The 19,964-nt window shown below is 38.6% G+C and overlaps 1 protein-coding gene across 17 annotated transcripts in view; it reads left to right on the plus strand.

Moving 5' to 3' along the window:
- LOC110672097 (uncharacterized) overlaps window positions 1-19,964 on the plus strand; it is a 30,446-nt gene that overhangs the window by 7,828 nt on the left and 2,654 nt on the right. For 9 of the 17 annotated variants that reach the window (XR_009142537.1, XR_009142538.1, XR_002498207.2 and 6 more), the window contains 2 exons: window positions 5,782-5,939; window positions 6,387-6,444. The exons of 2 other annotated variants lie outside the window; for them this stretch is intronic. Coding sequence is in view for 5 of the 15 variants with exons in the window: in XM_058132042.1 (XP_057988025.1) it covers window positions 5,782-5,939; window positions 6,387-6,430 (202 nt within the window). In the remaining 10 variants the exon portion in view is untranslated. Of the gene's footprint in view, window positions 1-76; window positions 689-5,781; window positions 5,940-6,386; window positions 6,445-19,964 lie in introns of those variants that run through there. 6 more of the 17 variants (XR_009142542.1, XM_058132039.1, XM_058132041.1 and 3 more) reach the window with 2 other exon arrangements.

Here is a 19,964-nt window from a genome sequence, read left to right on the forward strand (position 1 = left end):
TGTGTGTAAACATGAGTCTATAGAGCTGTGTAATATGCAGTTTTGAATTTTGTGGGCTAATACTGCTGAATTTCAGGAAAATGCGTAGAAGCAGGAGAGCTGCCACGACACCAGAACCAGATGCGCCTGACGAGGTGTCAGCACAGGATGAGACGCCTGCCCCGAGGAGGCGGGGTAGGAGGCCTAGAGCTGCTTAAGTAAAAGAGCAGCTGCCACCAGTTTAGGATCAGTCTTTTATGGCACAGGGTCCCATGGACCCAATGGCAGCTACTCTAGCTGGTTTGCAGAGAACCATCGATATGATGGCACAGTCTATGGTCCACCCTCCACAGCAGCAGCAGTCCACCGCACCAAGAGGGGAACCTTACAAACAGATAATCAATTTCAAGAAGTTGGTACCTGGTACTTATGATGTGTCAGACGATGCATATCGATTTTTGGATTTCTGCAGACAGGCAGGAACAGAGTTGCAGTTGATTGATAGAAGACTTATAGAGTGTATGCAGCATGTCATGGGGTCTATGTCTAGACAATGGATGAATGACTACATATTACCTCGGGTGGATGGTTTGTTATGGACCCAGTTTGTGGAACTGTTTATCAACCGATTTGTACCAGAAAGTTTTAGAGATCAAAAGCAGTGGGCCTTTGAGGCCTTAAGGCAGAATGGCAGGTCTGTAGATGAATATGCTACGAATTTGCAGGCCCGAGTAGATATGCCCCTATAGCGAGCTACAGAAATTATGAAGGTGAAGAGGTTCCTAAAGGGGCTTGGCGGGAGGTATGCGGACACGGCCATGATGTCGTCGATCTTTTGATGTGGTGGTTGATCGAGCCAGATAAATTGAGATTAGCTATGCTGTGGATGACAGCGGAAGGGCAAAGAAAAATAGAGCAGAGGGTTCTTCAGGTGTTCCCCACATGGGTGCTCCGGATAGCGGAGGCCAGAGTAATTACAGAGGAAGAAGTAGGAACAAGAAGAGTGGTTTTAGACACAAATCTCGAGGATTCAGACCAGGGTACGGATCCAACAGTGTTCATAGTTCGGGATACAGCAGTTCTGGGTCTGGTTCAGGATCCTCCTTGGCACCTTGCACACAGTGTCGAAGAGGACATTCAGGACCTTGTCTGATGGGTTCAGGAGTATGTTTTAGGTGTGGCCAACCAGGTCACTTTGCTAGGGAATGCCCAGTGTTCAGTGAGCCACAGATGGGGTCACAGGGTTTTGTTGCAAATGTTCTTCGTCAGTTGTATCTTGGTGCTTCCAGCATGGCAGTCAGTTCAGTGGCCAACAGGGCTGAGGACAAGGAGGACGTGGATTTAGAGACAGATCTAGAGGTAGAAGTCAGTATCAGGGTTCTGCAACCCAGGTAGGGGTCAAGCTTGGGTTTTCACCCTGACCCACAAGGATGCTCAGGCTTCCAATGCAGTTATGGTAGGTATTCTTCTAGTTTGTTCCTATGAGGCTCGTGTTTTGATAAATCCGGGTGCTACGCACTCCTTTGTCTCCCCAGTGTTTGCCATGAGATTGGGTAGGAACCCTACAATATTAGAATGCCCTTTATCTGTAGCTACCCCGGTTAGTGACAACATAGATGTAGATATGGTTTTTCCGGGTAGCCCAGTAGTAGTGGATGGAAGAATCCTCCCAGCAGACTTAGTTCCTCTACCAGTAATGGATTTCAATGTAATTCTGGGAATGGATTAGTTGACAACTCATTATGCCACTTTAGACTGCAGGAACAAAAAGGTGTATTTCCACATACCTGGTGTGGAAGAGTTTAGCTTTGATGGTGAAAGGAGCGTGGCTCCATATAATTTGGTGTCAGCAATTAGTGCTAGAAAAATGTTGAGGCGTGGATGTCAAGGGTATTTGGCATTGGTAAGAGATACATCTGTAGAAGGTGTCAACATGAAAAATATTCCTGTTGTCAGAGAATTAATTGATGTCTTCCCTGAGGAGCTTCTAGGGTTCCACCAGAAAGGGAAATAGAGTTCTGCATTGATGTTGTGCCGGGTACAAACCCCATATCAATGCCGCCTTACAGGATGGCACCAGCAGAATTGAAAGAGCTAAAGGAGCAACTACAGGAGCTTTTGGACAAGGGTTTTATGCGTCTGAGCACTTCACCCTGGGGCACTCTTGTTCTATTTGTGAGAAAAAAAAAATGGGTCCTTGAGGTTGTGTATTGACTATAGACAGCTGAACAAGGTGACTGTAAAGAACAAGTATCCACTTCCTCGAATCGATGATCTGTTTGATCAACTCCAAGGGGCTAGATTCTTTTCCAAGATAGACCTATGATCAGGCTACCATCAGTTGAGAATCAGGAATGAGGATGTGTCCAAAACAGCGTTTAGGACAAGATATGGTCATTATGAGTTCTTGATGATGTCTTTTGGACTCACTAATGCACCAGCAGCCTTCATAGACTTGATGAACACAGTGTTCAGGCCATTCCTGGACTATTTTGTCATCGTTTTCATAGATGACATTTTGGTATATTCTCGGACCAAGGAAGAACACGTGTGGCACTTGAGGATGGTGTTGCAGACTTTGAGGGAGCACCAGCTATGTGCCAAATTTTCAAAATGTGAATTTTGGCTAGAAAGCATCTCATTCTTGGGACACATGGTTTCTAGTGAAGGTATTCAAGTGGATCCCAAGAAAATTGAAACTATGACTGATTGGCTTAGGCCTACAAAAGTCACTAAGGTGCGAAGTTTTCTGGGTCTAGTTGGCTACTATAGGCGTTTTGTGCAGGATTTTCCCAAGATAGCAGCTCCCCTAACTAAGTTAACTTGGAAGAATGTTCCATTCATTTGGACAGATGATTGTGAGGAGAGTTTCCAGAAGCTTAAGGAATGTGTAACCACCACCCCTGTGTTGACATTACCGATGAGTGGTGAAGGATATACCGTGTACTGTGACGCCTTCAGAGTTGGCTTAGGGTGTGTTTTGATGCAGAATGGAAAAGTAGTGGCTTATGCTTCAAGGCAGCTGAAGAGGTATAAACAGAACTACCCCACCCATGATTTAGAAATGGCGACTGTAGTCTTTGCACTAAAAATCTGGAGACACTATCTGTATGGTGAAGTGTGTGAGATATACACCGACCACACGAGTTTGAAGTACATCTTCCAACAGAGGAATTTAAACTTGAGACAGAGGAGATGGATGGAGCTTCTGAAGGACTATGATTGCACCATCCAGTACCACCCTGAGAAGGCCAATATAGTAGTAGATGCTTTGAGTAGAAAATCTTCTGGCAGCTTTGCACACATATCAGCGGAGAAAAGACCGTTGATTCAGGAAGTACATGAATTGATGGATCAAGGTCTAATCCTAGATCTTTCAGATGAGGGGGTATTGTTGGCCCATTTTTCAGTGAGGCTAGACTTACAAGACAGAGTTAGAGTTTCCCAGCACAGAGACCAACAATTGATGAAGATCATAGAAAGAGTACAACAGGGTGAAGGTGGTGAGTTTGAATTTGCCAATGATGGCGCCCTTATGCAAGGTTCTAGGATATGTGTGCCCAATGTGGACAATTTCAGAAATGAAATTATGCGAGAGGCACACTATACACTGTACAATATTCACCCAGGCTCTACCAAGATGTACCATGATGTGAAAGATAGCTATTGGTGGAATGGCATAAAGAGAGACATAGCAGACTTCGTGTCCAAGTGCTTGACTTGTCAGAAGGTGAAGTTTAAACACCAGAGGCCGTCAGGGAAGCTGCAAGAGCTCCCTATCCCAGAATGGAAGTGGGAAATGATTACTATGGATTTTGTAACTGGGTTGCCTCGTACCACACGAAGATATGATTCTATATGGGTAATTGTAGACTACCTAACTAAATCAGCTCATTTCATGCCTGTGAAGACCACATATTCTGTTGCACAGTACGCCCGGCTTTATATTCGAGAAATAGTTAGATTGCATGGAGTTTCGGCTTTCATAATATCTGACAGAGGGCCCCAGTTCACTTCTCGGTTTTGGAAGAAGTTGCAGGAGGCACTTGGCACACAGTTGAACTTTAGTACTGTTTTCCACCCTCAAATAGACGGACAGTCCGAAAGGACAATCCAAATACTGAAAGACATGCTTTGCATGAGTGTTTTGGATTTTGGAGGTCAATGGGATGATCAGCTACCTTTGGTGGAGTTTGCCTACAACAACAGTTATCATTCTAGCATAGGGATAGCACCCTATGAGGCACTCTATGGAAGAAAGTGTAGGTCTTCTCTGTGTTGGACGAAAATGGGAGAAGTGAAGGTGCATGATGTAGACCTAGTGCAGTACACTTCAAAGATAGTTTCTTTAATCAGGGAATGATTGAAAACAGCTTTCAGTAGGCAGAAGAGTTATGCAGATCCCAGACGAAGGAATGTAGAGTTTGCAGTAGGCTACTATGTATTCCTGAAGGTTTCTCCGATGAAGGGAGTAATGAGATTTGGAAAGAGGGGCAAGTTGGTACCTTGGTATATTGGACCTTTTGAGGTTACTGATAGAGTTGGAGCAGTTGCCTACCAGTTGGAGCTACCACCCAACCTTTCTCATGTTCATCCTGTGTTTCACATCTCCATGCTCAGGAAATACATACTTGATCCTTCTCATGTGCTACAGCTGGATGTAATAGAGCTGAAAGAAAATCTGACATTTGTGGAGCAACCTGTAGCCATAGTGGACTACCAAGTGAGGCAGCTAAGATCAAAATAGATCCCTATGGTTAAGGTTTTGTGGTGGAGTCAGTCGGTGGAAGAGTGCACCTGGGAGTCAGAGCGGGACATGCGTAGCAAGTACCATTATCTATTCAATGTGTAATTCTGTACTTTATTCTGCCTTGTGTAAAATTCGAGGACTAATTTTCTGTAAGGGGGGAAAAATGTAATACCCCTCATTTTTAAATTTATTATTTTTGGGTAAATATTGATATTTTAATTTTATTTAAATTTTAGGAAATTATTTAAATTTTTTTGGATTTTAGAAATCGGGTTTGATTTCCAGAAAATATAAAACTTTGATGATTTTTAAAAAATTAATTTAAAGACCACGTGGAAAAACTAAAAATATATTTGGAGTCTATGAGTTTTTCTGAGTTTTCTAGAATTTTTTCGTAATTTTTGGGCCTCGTTTTCGAACCGGATCAGATCAGATCGGTAGAATCGGACCTGCCTTTTCTTTTTCTTCTTCCTTCTCCCTCGCGCGCTCGACCTCTCCTCCTTCCTCTCCCATTTTCTCTCTCCTCCCTCACCCCCAGGCCACGTCGCCGCCTCCCCAGCCTCCCCACCTCACCGGCGTGCCGCCCCGACGCCCCCCCACGGCCGGGCGTCGTCCCAAGTGACCGAAAAAAATGCACGAATGCCTCCCTTGTGCGCGCGCGATGCTTCACCTTTCCCTCCGAAATTCGGCCGATTCGGCCACCAATTGGGCTGGGTCTTGTGTCAAACACTATCTACACCTTGAGAGCTTTCCATAGACACCAAGAACACCAAAATCCATCAAGCGGTTTGTCCAATTTTTATCCGGGAAGTTTTAGCCCATTTTGACTTTTGGGCTAGATTTCTCGCAAACCGTGAACCCCACGAAAAAATCGAGAGTACCAGAGTGCTCCATTTGTCGAGAGCTTCACGACAATATAAATTTCAAAATTTTCTGATACCGTTTTTCGATGGGTCCCATGGAACTTCGTAGTATTTTTTCGAGCATTAAATGAGCTTAGAAAATTCCAAAAAAAATTATATACTAACCCTCGTGTTGTGACCTTCGTGTAGGTACCTTCAATTCACGGAAATTCGACAGTTATCCATGTCTGTGAATTTCTGGCCAAATAGACCGGCAATTAAAAAAGTCTCCGAATTGGATCAAGATTTTGGCTACTCCACCATTGTCAGACGTCCCGAGCGCGTCCTTGGAGTCGGAATCGGCATAGGTAAACCTGAACCTTGCTTTTTCATAATTTTCTGGTGCTTAAATGGGATTAAAAATCCATTAAATATTCGTGGTAGCTCAAAAAATTATGATTCTTTTTGCAATGGCCTAGTAATATTGCTAAGGGTCGCGGGGCAAAGTTTTAGAATTTTTAGAGTTTATTTGGGTAGTTTTTGCAAAAAGGGTCAATTATAAGGACTAAACTGTAATTTTACATATTGTGATTGATGACTATTTGGATGGGCCCAGGAGGGGCTGTGTGATATGATTGAGTTGTGGGTGTATGGTTGGTAGATATAGAAGTGTGTTTTAAACTAATTTGCAGGTTGGGTAGGTCCTAGGTATAGGAGAGACTCTGCCGAATTTTTGGCACGACTTAGAACGTATTTGGTCTTTTCTTGGTTTGTATTGAGTCAATTGTATTAAATAATTGTAATAAAATTATCAGGTGAGCCGGGACAGCCTTCTTCCTTCGCCCAACTACCACAGTAACTGCTGTCAAGTCTGTGAGTAAAATATTAATTTTAATTGTAATTTCGATATTATTATATGTTCAAGGATGCCCATGCATCACTTATATGTATATATCTATGTAGTTAAATTCTAGGCACGTTTTATGTTGCATTCACAACTGTTGAAGTGCCATGGATGTTGTTGTGGTAATTTGGAGCAGTGTGAGTGCGTTGGCGTGCGTGTGGTATAGTGTTGGCTATGTACAGGACGAGTAGACCCGGCTTGAGATGTTCACTGAGACCCAGTCCTTCGGGTTAGACACAGCTTGAGTTCTTCGCTGGGACCCCGATTTGGTTTATTAAGCGAAAGTCTGGCTTGAGTTCTTCGCTGGCACAGGTTGGATTAAGAGAGCTGTATAGGGGATCAGCTCCCATATATTTATGATTTGACATTACTGGGTGTGTGAGTGCTCCAAATTACCTTTTTGCTGTTATGATGTGAAACTATTATTGATGTTGCATTTCACTCTACAGGGTGCATTAGCTTTAGATAGTTATAGAGATTATGGTTAAAATTGATATTTTACTCTTTGAGTCGAACGCTCACTCCTGTTCATTATTTTTCAGGCTACAATAGGATTTTTATTGTGATTAACCTGCTTTTCTCCTTCGCAGGTTGTTTATTAATGTTTGTATAATTCTATTAACTCCTAGAATTTTCACATGTGTTAGAAATATTTATTTTGGAGACTGTAATATAATTGTCATGTTGGGCCTGTAAACTTATTATTATATGCATGTTTGTTGGACTGGATGAGGAAGCTGAGCTCCCATTTATTTTTATGACATTTGAGTATGTGGAGGGTGAGCTGAGCTCTCCAATTGATTATATATTGTGTTTACAGGTCGGGTGAGTAAAAAACTCCCCATTGAAAGGTCCACTTTATGGCCGGACTCTGTCCGGTTGAATTCTTGAAATTGGGCCAAATGGACCTTAGAGTTGGGTTAAGGAATAGTTAGGCTTACTATAGGTCTTTGGGGCTTTAGGCTGGCCCAGGTCCTAGTGTCGGTTCGGCCCATAAGTTTGGTCGTGACAAGTTAAAACTGAAAGGATTGATGCTCCACTAACTCAGTCAAGTGATATACCAAGTATAATATGAAATATGTATTGACATTTGAATTGAACTTAATTAGTGGCTATGAGATATTAAGTTTATAATTTTAGGTTTGTGAAATTGATTTTATACAAGTGTACTTATTTATTAATTTATGCTTAATACAATATACTTTAATTTAATTTTCCTTTTTTGAAAATCAAAAGATATTGGACTTCTACTTTTCTCTACTTTAGTAACTGCACTATAATTTCTCTTAACCTGGTAAAATGATTTTTAAATAGCATCTACATCAAGAAAGAGAGGAAGAGGATAAACGATGGGTTAAGGTGTAACATCTCTACTATACGTATTCTGTATGTTCTGTTACTCCAATGGCCTAATATCAAGTCAGACAAGTCAGGATGTCTAGAACTATACTTCGATGATAGTGAACAGACATATAATGATGAAATAAATAAAAAGAAAATACATGAAAAATTAAAGAAAAATAAAAGAGAGAAAATAAAACTAAGTTAAATAAGCCGGCACCGCAGCGATGGGTAACTGTACCAGGAAGGCCGTTGCCGACCCCAAGACCGCGAAAAACCCTTGGAATTTTATTTCGGGACATAATTAAAGGTTTATTGAAATGTAATTGACACTAGAAATATCAAAGAAAAATTAATAAATTAATACAAAGAAAAATGAAAAATCGAGAAACAGACAAAAATCGGTATTACTGAAAAATCAGGAATACAACCTAAAGAGGGGCATTTTGGTTATTTGACACTAAGAGTTGCCTTTTGACCTCAATGTCCATTAAAAATAAATGATATTACACTTTGAAAATGTCATGAAAAATTAAAATGAGATGCATTATGTAAATAGTGAAAGAATTAAGATAAATGTGCAAATTAGGAAACTTTGAATACTTAAACATTAAAAATGAGTTTAGTGCTCCACTAACTCCTAATTAGCGAGACATATGGGACCTTGGGACAGAAAAATCCACTCGTTATCATCTTCTTCTTCATCAAACTTCATCTTGCCGAAATGAATATCCCAACCAAAACCTCCATGGCCGCCCATGCATTAAGCTTCCTCTCTCCATCATCAAGCCATCATTTCTACTTGGATCCTTCATTAAAACTTGCCTACTCACCTTGAGGAAGATATTAGAAATAAGAAAAACAAGATTTGGTGAAGTTTTAACAAGCTCCAAAAGTGGTAAGTGTCCAAATTCTTTCCCTTGCTTTAGTAAACCTTGTGTTTAGGTTGAGGTGAGTAATTTGGTGAAGAGAAATGAATGAAATATTGAGATATGAACTTGTCCATTTTTGACAGCCATTAAGGTTTGTTGTATTTGAGTTTTTCTTACCTATAATGGATGAGAATTAAGGTTGATTAACTCAAATGGAAGTTGTAGTAGGTTAATGTCCAAGTATGTGTATGTTAGTGCTTGAATTAAGGGTTTAAAAGTGAGACTTTGATGCTTTAGTAAATTGCCATGTTGGGCAGCCTTAAATATCATGAATTTGTGTGTGAGTTTATGAAATTTATTAATGAAATATGATGGTGTTGAATGGTGGGCAGTTTGTGTAATTGCTATGGAAGTGTATGTGTAATATAAGTGTTGATGTACATTGAATTTGGATTGAAATAAATGTTAAACTTTAATGGTGTATTGTATGCATTGAGCACTTGAGTGTTCTGCCCAAAATGCTTGCTGAAATTGTGTACAATATATATAGAAGTGCCATGATTGAATATTGAAGTATTGAGAGGAGGAGGATTGTCAAAATTGAAAGTGTAATTTGTCAAATGCTGGTTGTGTGTGTTGGCAGCACCTAAATTAGGTCATAAGTGCAAAACTATGAACCCAATTGGTATGAGGCCAATGGGGGGTGAAACTAGACACCAAATAGGCCAACTTCCATGTAGAAATATTGTCAAAATTCTACCTAGAAACTGACTTTAAAAATGACCAAATCTGGAATGGCAACCTTGCAAACCCAGATTTTTGACCATATGAACAGTAGTCATTAGGATGACCATAAATCACTCAAAACAGGTCTAATTGACTTGAAATTTTTACCATGGATAGCTTATACATAGAGCTACAATTATTATGAAGACACTATGGCCCAGAAATGGCCAGAACCAAGTCAATTAGCTTGCACAATTTCGGGTACCAAAACTGCCAGAACTAAAAGTGACTTAAAATTGACCAAATTTTTCACTAAAGGTGCAATCTGTCCAGCTTTAGTAAATTGACCATATCTTGCTCTATACAACTCAGAATGACCTGAAATTTTGCCAAGAGTTCAATAAGACATAGAGCTACGATTTTGCTTCTTTGACTAGAAGCTAAAAACCAAGAAAAATAGGACATTAAGCTAGACTAATCTAGCATACTAAAACTGAAAATTTGACAATTACATAAAATAATACTTGAGGTAATTTGGCAATGAATGCCAACTTGTGAAAAAGGCAAATTGCATTATATTGACAGTATATTGAATTGTAAATTGTGATATGTTGATGCTAGAAACAACTTATCTATATTACTTAAAAAGGTCAACATATGCATTGACTTATGAAATTACATAATAGCTATTAAACTCTAGAAATTGAAGAATTAAACAATTAATTTATAATGTGTCCTAGTTTGCCTAGTTGACTAGTTTGGATAGGTTGGCATGCCAATAGGATTCTGACAGCTATTCTGTAAATGGCTTTATGCCATACTGTGTTTTTACGGCATGTTATGCCGCACTGTGACTTTAATAGCCTATGGCTATACGTATTGTGTTATTATATTTGGCTTATCGCCAGATTGGCTATATGGCTTTTTAGCCACACTGTTTGCACACTGAGAGACACTTTGTGACTGATGGTGTGACGGCCTGAGGTACTAGGTACCTAGTGCCAATATATCCATTTATCCAGTCTGGTCAGTATATAGGCTACACGGGTAGTTAATTTAAGCACTATTAAACCCAAATAGCTAAGTACAATCTTCTGACATACAGCACCACTAAAATTAGCAAAAATTGAAATTTTAGCAAATAAAAATATAAACAGCAACTGCAAAGAATATCGATGTCATAAATTCATAAACAATTCATTTACTTTATTTTAGTTTATATTTCTTTATATTTGGCACCACTAAGCAAAATTGCTTAGTGCGTTGCTTTTGCAACGCTTAGGTATTGGAGACACAGTTGGGGAGCCCAGCAGACTTACGACTAGGTGAGACATCAGATCTGCATAGGAGTCCAGAGTCATCTGCACTACACTGCATACATGGTAGAACTTAGGATCTTGTGTAATGACTATATTTGTATTTTGACATTTTGTTATATAATATGTATAGATATCATAAAACTTTAAAGTTTGTAATAATTTGTATATATTAAACTCCTATGGATAGTGTTTTGATGAATGTAAAATATGATGGACTGTATTTGGAAATTATGAAATTTTAAGACTGAAAAATTAGTTGGATGATTGAGATTATCATATTGAACTATTTTTAATAAGTTTAGAAGTACATTTTGTCTGAAATACAGACGGCAATACACCGGATTTTTATTACAATTTTTGAAACACTGATTTTATTAAAGTATGAAAATAGTATCAGAATGATATGAATATTATATAAAAGACTTCTTAAAATCAAATTGAGTTCAGGAAATGAGTTGATTACAGACTAGATACTCCGGCACGCCGTGCAGCACGCCTTGCTCGGCTATATTGTAGACGGGCGTGGGGTGTTACATTTAGTGGTATCAGAGCACGGTTTAGGCGTTTCTGAACCTAGATAGATTGCATATCATGCATTGCATTGTAAGTGTTAAGATGACTCTAATATAGATCTTTTGATTTGTTATGTTGATCAGAATATGGACTTCACATCGCAGAGAGCGGTCGATGAGGAGGTGGAGAGTCATGCTCCATCTATGACTAAACCAAGAGACAGGAGAGAACCTGCTCCACTAGTACCAGATGCACCAGCCACATTTCAGCAAATGGCTGAGTTCTTTAGACAAATGGCAGGAGTTATGCCACCACCACCACCTCCACATCAAAAATCTCATATGAAGAAACTTAGAAAGTTTAGAGCAGTGGATTTTCTGGGCAAAAGGGAAGATGATTCTGTCACAGCTGAAAACTGATTAGACAGAACTGGAAGAGTCTTGAAACAACTTCATTGTACTCTAGAGCAGAATTTGGAAGCTGTTGTATCACTATTGTAAGATGCTGCATACCAATGGTGGGATACAGTAACTAGTGAGGTGCCACCAAAACAAATAACATGGGATTTCTTTCTCAATGAGTTCAGAAAGAAGTATGTGGGCAGTGTATACATGAAAAAGAGGAGAAGGGAATTTATTACCCTACACCAGAGACAGCTGACAGTGACTGAATATGAAAGAGAATTTGTCAGACTAAGCCACTATGGGCGGAAAATTGTCCCTAATGAGGCTAGAGATGCAAGAGATTTGAGGAAGGACTCAATGATAACATTAAAGTAATGATTACAGCCTTGAGGATTACAGAGTTTGCCAAGTTAGTGGAAGCCGCATTGAAGGTTGAAAGAGTTAGAATAAATGAGCAAAACAAAAGGGACAAACAGCAGAAAAGAGGTCAGGGTCAGACCAGTACATCTTCTGCCCTTAGTAAGAAATTCAGAGGTTCGCTTACTCAGAGTTTCGCCTACTCAGAATTTCAGTAAAGCACCAAGTCAGGGTCAGTCACAGAAGCCCAAATCTCAGTTTTCACCGAAGAGAGGCCAGTCCACACCTACAGTGGCTAGCTCTCCAGGGATAGGGTTCAGGGGACCAGCCCCAACAGTAACTATTGCTTGCCCACATTGCCAAAAATGGCATAAGGGTGAATGTTGGAGGATGATAGGTGCTTGTTTACGGTGTGGGTCTACAGACCACCTAATCCGAGATTGTCCTCGCAAAAATGCTACATCCACTCCGGTATCAACTGATAGGCCTGCCCCTCCAGCTCCAAGGGGTAGAAAGTCGGGTAAGGCTGAGGCAGCTAGTACTTCACAGAAACCTATATCAGAGTCTGTGGGGAGAGCAAAAGGCAGAAAACCAGCTAGAACCTATACTATAAGGGCACAGGAGGAACAGGATGCTCCAGATGTCATCAAGGGTACATTCCTCCTCTATAATACTTTTGTGCATGCATTAGTGGATCCTGAATCTACTCATTCATATATTTGTGTCAAGCTACCCGTAGAAAAGGGAATACCAGTAGAGGAAAGTGACCAAGACATCCTGGTCACAAATCCGCTAGGCCACAGTGTGGTAGTAAACAAGGTGTATAAGGGCTGTCCATTGAAGATTCAAGAGAAAGAGTTTTCAGCAGACTTAATCGAACTACCTTTCCATGAGTTTGATGTGATTTTGGGAATGGACTGGTTATCCCATCATCAGGCAATAGTAGATTATAAATTGAAGAGAATCTCTCTGAAAACTGCTGAGAATGAAGAAATAACAGTTATGGGTGAAAGGACAGATTTCTTGTCTAATGTCATCTCAGTTACAGTTGAAAAGAGATGGTTGAGAAAAGGGTGTGAAGCTTATCTGGCACACGTGGTTGACACTAGGCAGGGTAAACTTAACTTGTCTGATATACCCACAGTAAGAGATTTCTCTGAGGTATTTCCTGAGGAATTACCTAGTTTGCCACCAGAAAGGAAAGTTGAATTTACTATTGAGATTATGCGGGTACAGCTCTGATTTCAATTGCTCCGTATAGGATGGCACCTACTAAATTGAAAGAGTTAAAAATCCAGCTGTAAGAATTACTAGACAAGGGGTTCATACGCCTCAGTGTGTCGCTGTGGGGAGCTCCGGTACTGTTTGTAAAGAAGAAAGATGGGACACTGAGGTTATGTGTTGACTACCAGCAATTAACAGAGTAACAGTGAAGAACAAGTATCCGTTGCCTAGAATTGACGATCTGTTTGATCAGTTGAAGGGAGCCGATGTGTTTTCTAAGATTGATCTCATATCAGGGTATCATTAGCTAAGAGTTGAGGATGCAGATGTGCCTAAGACTGCATTTAGAACCCGGTATGGGCATTATGAATTCCTGGTGATGCCATTTGGGTTAACAAACGCTCCAGCAGCATTCATGGACCTTATGAACCGTATCTTCCATCCATACTTAGATCGATTCGTAGTGGTCTTCATTGATGACATCCTGGTGCATTCCAAGGATAAAGCAGAACATGATGAGCATTTGAGAATTGTTCTACAGACTCTAAAAGAGAAGAAACTGTATACTAAATTGTCCAAGTGTGAGTTCTGGTTGAATGAGATTGCATTCCTTAGACATGTAGTATCAGCTGAAGGGATTAGAATGGATCCCCAGAAGATTGAAGCAGTGATGGAATGGAAGCCTCCCAGAAATACAACTGAGATCAGAAGTTTCTTGGGGTTAGCTAGATATTATAGAAGATTTGTAAAGGGATTTTCCCTGATAGCTGCTCCAATGACCAAATTACAACACAAGAATATGAAATTTGACTGGAATGACAAGTGTCAAGCCAGTTTTGACAGGCTGAAGGCTATGTTGATAGAGACACCAGTGTTAACACAACCAGTGTCAGGAAAAGACTTTATAGTCTACAGTGATGCCTCACATTATGGGTTAGGATGTGTACTCATGTAAGAAGGGAAAGTGGTCACATATGCTTCCAGGCAGTTAAGGTCACATGAAAAGAATTACGCTACTCATGATTTGGACTTAGCAGCAATTATCTTTGCATTGAAGATATGGAGGCATTACTTGTATGGAGAAAAATGCTACATATACACAGACCATAAGAGTCTAAAGTATCTGCCAACCCAGAAGGAACTTAATTTGAGACAGAGGCGATGGATTGAATTCCTGAAAGATTATGATTGTGTGATTGACTACCACCCTGGGAAGGTAAATGTAGTCGTTGATGCCTTAAGCAGAAAATCTATTATAGCATTAAGATCTCTGAATGTCCAACTACCCTTAACTCATGACGGAGTTATTTTGGCTGAGCTGTAAGTGAAGCCGAATCTGTTACAACAGATACAGGATGGGCAGAAGACAGATGAGAAATTAATAGTTGTTATGGGCAAAATCACTGAGGAGAAGGAAACTGAATATGAAGTAAAATAAAATGGGTGCCTGTACTATAAAGAAAGAGTGTGTGTACCAGATGATAAAGAGTTAAAAACCAGTATTCTAAAAGAAGCACATAACAGTGTGTATGCTATGCACCTAGGAAGCACAAAAATGTACCATGACCTGAAACTTCGATACTGGTGGCCGGGTATGAAGAAGGACATAGCTGACTATGTAACTAGATATTTGACATGTCAGCAAGTCAAAACAGAACATCAAGTTCTATCAGGTTTGTTACAGCCCATAAACATACCTGAATGGAAATGGGACCGAGTCACTATAGACTTTGTCAGTGGTCTATCTCTCACTCAGAAGAAGCACGATGCAGTATGGGTGATTGTGGATAGGTTGACCAAATCAGCACATTTTCTGCCAGTCAAAACTGACTACTCACTGAAAAAGCTAGCATAATTGTACATCAGTGAAATTGTCACACCTTATCCCTGGTAAGGCATGACATGTTCCCGTAGCATACCTAATGAATTATCGAACTTCATCTACCGATAACCCATTAGTTATGTTACAAAGGATTTTAAAACAAATCATACATTTTTATCTTATTAATTCTTTTGCGGAAAACTGCATGAGAATAGTTAAAATTTCATATAAACATTCATTGGAAATAATGATAGACTAAATATTACAAAAGTTATATTTTTATAAGTCTCAAAATAAAATACAAATAGTTACAAACACAAAATACTTAGTAATGCAGTACTTTTTAATACAAACTGCTCAATGTCTGTACATCCATACATATAGGTACAAAATATATCCAAAGGAATCACAAGGGTATACCTAACATAAATACCCACAATCAATACCAAAATGCTGCTTCCAAGTCTCTCACTTCGCAGCCTTCTCCTTTCCCTTACCTACGACAGCATAAAGAAGCTATCGCAGAGTATATCACTCAGTGGTGCACAACTAATAACTTTAAAACTTAAGGTCAAACACAATTTGTCAAAGCATAATAAATAAAATTTTTCTTAAGCATGAAAACTTCATAATAGTTCTAAGTCTATAAGAGCCATTTATTGGAATAACATTTCAAAAGAGAAATCACACTTCATAAATCACAATTCACAAAGCATTAATATTGCCACATTAATACATAGTTCAGGCCATGACACAAAATTTCACGATCAGTGCTGTGTTGTACACCACGACAAAGCAATCTCAACCTCACTAACCGTTATTAATGACGGAAGGGCTAGCTAGCTAATGAGTACTCATGTAGTCTTACCCCACTAACCGTTATTTATGGGAGACATAATCAATATCAATTATCAACCCCAAGTAGCTGTTACTACTGGGGAGTTCCGAAAGGGACTGTCATGCTAACTGTAGTTTCAAAACAATTTCCAAAAATTTCCCACTCAACAATCACATTTATAAACCAATAAACACATTTCAATTCATCATAATATCCATATAAAGGTGGCAACACCCAAATTTCTTAAATGCAAGAGAAAAACTATATTTCAGTCAAAGTAAACTTGTTCAAAGCAAACTCATTCAATTTAACACATTCCAAGCAATTTACAAGTTTAAAAACGAAGAAAAGGTTAGTTGTGCACAAACCTTCAATAATTCTCCTTCCTTGTTACCTACTTCTCCTTGTCTGTTCCAAATTCTTTTTCTATTGAAAATACACAAATAAAATACCTCAATACCAATCTCAATTGCTTCCAAAAACTCATTACATGCATGTCTAATGCATCCCAAGTTAGCTTTGCAAATTTTAGAAACTTTTGGTTTTGGACAACTTGGTGCCCCAATCTTTGAACCCAATTTTTACCTAGTTTCGATCAGAATTTGGTAGGTGTTCTTCATGAAAATTGTTCATCTAGGTCTTAACTTTATTTTCCTTTTTGAATCGCCTAATTTGGAAGTGTGTAGCTCAAATTATGCCTAAAACATGATTACTGTTCACGTCACTATTTATGCTACAGATTTAGTTTTGGCAGATTTATCAATCTAATTTTGTTCGGCAAATTGGTCAAGTTAAGTCCATAATTTGGTATAATGTTCTTCATATGAAATATTCTACTATGTCTTAGGTTTCTATCGGTTTAAGAATCGCCTAAATCAGAGTTTTCTAGTGAGAGTTATGGCCATGCGAATTTTACTATTCATATGATAAATCTGCAATTCTGTAGATTCGGTGATTCAAATTTTCTCAACAATTTGATTGGATTAAGTCCATAATTTGGCCTCAAGTTCTTCATATGAAATGTTCTAATATGTCTTATGTTTCCATCGGTTCAAGAATTGCCTAAATCGGAGTTTTCTAGAGAGAGTTATGGCCATGCAAAATTTACTGTTCATATAGTCAAATTCTGTAGGTTCTAGAATTTTGTCTCTAAGTTCAAGGCTTATTTCGGATAGCTTAAGGTCATTTTCAGGGTAGGGTATCTTCACGAAAATTCTAGCCCTATGTATCAAGTTTCATTTCCAATTGGTTTTACACCAATTGGAGTTGTGTAGCTCAAGTTATGGGCTTCCAAACACACCGAATTCAGTGTGCAAAATTCTGTCCTAAGTTAAAATTTTCATTTCTTCAATTACTTCTACTAACCAATCTCAAGTCACATTTAATTCACTCAAAATGACTATAATTTAGCATTAACACATCAATGGCACTTCCTAGCACAAAACCTACAATTTTTAAATATCAAAGTTTGCAATTTCCCTAATCCTACTATTTCATTATCTCCATTCATCAACCCAATGTCAATGCAAACTAAATAAACCTCAAATGACCATAATTTAACACTACACATACAAATTTCACTCTCTAGCACCAAAACCTAATTTTCCCATGAACCCTAATCTTCCATAATTTAATTTATGCAATCCCATGAAATCTTACTACTCCCATTCATGCACACTACCTCAATTTAACTTATATTTATCATCAATTTAACTAAAATACATCAAAACTCTAATTTTCCCTAAGTTGGCCAAAACCCTAGTTTAGGTTCCATGCATGTTTCCTTTCAATTTCTCATGAAATTTCAACATAAGTTAACTTCATTCAAGGCTTATACAACTAATCTAACATGAAAAGAAACTTACCTTAAGTGACCACTTCTAATCTTCAATTTCTTTTAATTCTTTTATTCTCTTAGCTTCTAATCTCTCAATGAAAGATAAATTTGATATTTTCTACCAATTAGATAGAAAACCCATGGAGAAAAAGTGGGGAAAATCAATGGTTGAGAGAGGTTGTAAGTGGAAGAATGAAGAGAGAAGAAAGAAAAGAGAGGGAGAGGAGGTGTGTGGGGGGCAACTAAATGAGGGAGAGAGGAAGATGGCTTCCTTTTATACTTATCCCAATTATTTATTTATTTAATTAATTTTTATTGAGTTGTCCAAAGCCCATTGGTTCTAAAATTTTAATTGGGTCAAAATGGACCTAAAATTCTAGATTTTTGTTTCTTTTATTTTCCTTTCACTTTATACTTGAATTCTTTTCCTAAAAAAATTATTCCATAATTCAATTCATTAATTTCACTTAAATTAATTAACATTTTGGTCAAAAGTCAACTATTGAGGTGAATTGACCAAAATACCCCTCATCGGTTCATAATCCCTCTTTTTCAATATACCCGGTGGATCCTTATATTTTTGGGTTACTTGAATTTTTATTGTGTCTATGTCAATTAATTTTCTATTTATTTTTGGTCCTCAAGGTGTCTTTAAATAGTACTAGTCACAGACCAAAAATGCTACTATTCATAACTCGAAGGTTCAGGGTGTTACAGAAATAATTAGACTACATGGAATTCCTCTTTCCATTATATTTGATAGAGACCCGAGGTTTACATCTAGATTTTGGAAGAAATTACAAGAATCCTTGGGCACACAACTCCATTTTAGTATGACTTTTCATCCTCAGACGGATGGATAGTCAGAAAGAATAATCCAGGTAAATTCTGAAACTCATTGAGTTATTGCAAACAATAAATTGAACTGATAATGATAATAATAACCGAACATATGTGATAAGTCCTCTAGGATATGCTAAGAAGTTGTGTTATTGTGTTTGAGGGAAGCTGGGACAGATACCTTTCACTATCAGAATTTGCATACAACAATAGCTATCAAGCTAGCATACAAATGGCACCCTATGAAGCACTGTATGGGAGAAAATACAGAACACCTGTATGTTGGACTGAATTGGGTGAAGATAAGCTAGTGGGCCAGACCTGGTAAAACAGACAGAGGAAAAGGTGAAACTGATAAAGGCTAATTTGAAAGTTGCCTCGGACCGACAGAAATCTTATGCTAACTTGAAAAGAAAGGACATTGAGTATAAAGTTAGCGAGAAGGTATTTCTTAAAGTATCACCGCGGAAGAAAGTGCTGAGATTTGGGAAAAAGGGAAAATTAAGCCCTAGGTTTATTGGCCCATATGAAGTTATTGAACGTGTGGGACCAGTAGCCTACAGATTAGCCTTACCACCTGAGCTGGACAAGATACATAATGTGTTCCATGTCTCGATGCTCAGAAGATACAGGTCAGATCCTTCATATGTCATCTCAGTAGAAGAAATTATTGTACAACCTGACCTGACATATGAAGAAGAACCAATTAAAATCTTGACACGAGAGGTAAAAGAGCTCAGAAACAAGACAATTCCACTAGTGAAAATCCTATGGAGGCACCACAACACGGAAGAGCCAACATGGGAGAGTGAGGAAACAATGAGGCAACAGTTCCCTCAGCTCTTCACATCAGGTAAATATCGAGGACGAAATTTTTATTTAGAGGGGAAGAGTTGTAACATCTCCACTGTACGTATTCTGTATGTTCTGTTACTCTAGTGGCCTAATATCAGTCCAGGCAAGTCAGGATGTCTGGAACTACACTTTGGTGATAGTGAACAGACATATAATAATGAAATAAATAAAAAAAATACAAGAAAAAATAAAGAAAAATAAAAGAAAGAAAATGAAACTAAGTTAAACGAGCCGGCACCGCAGCGATGGTTGATTGCACCGGGAAGGCCTTTACTAACCCCAGGACCGCGGGGAACCCTCGGAATTATATTTCAGGACATAATTAAAGGTTTATTGAAATGTAATTGATACTAGAAATATCAAATAAAAATTAATAAATTAGTATAAAAAAAATGAAAAATTGAGAAATAGACAAAAATCGGTGTTATCGAAAAATTGGGAATACAACCCGAAGAAGGGTATTTTGGTCATTTGACACCAAGAGTTGCCTTTTGACCTCAATGTCCATTAGAAATAAATGATATTACACTTTGAAAATGCC

Source organism: Hevea brasiliensis, chromosome 13, assembly GCF_030052815.1.
Source record: "Hevea brasiliensis isolate MT/VB/25A 57/8 chromosome 13, ASM3005281v1, whole genome shotgun sequence".
Taxonomy (NCBI): domain Eukaryota; kingdom Viridiplantae; phylum Streptophyta; class Magnoliopsida; order Malpighiales; family Euphorbiaceae; genus Hevea; species Hevea brasiliensis.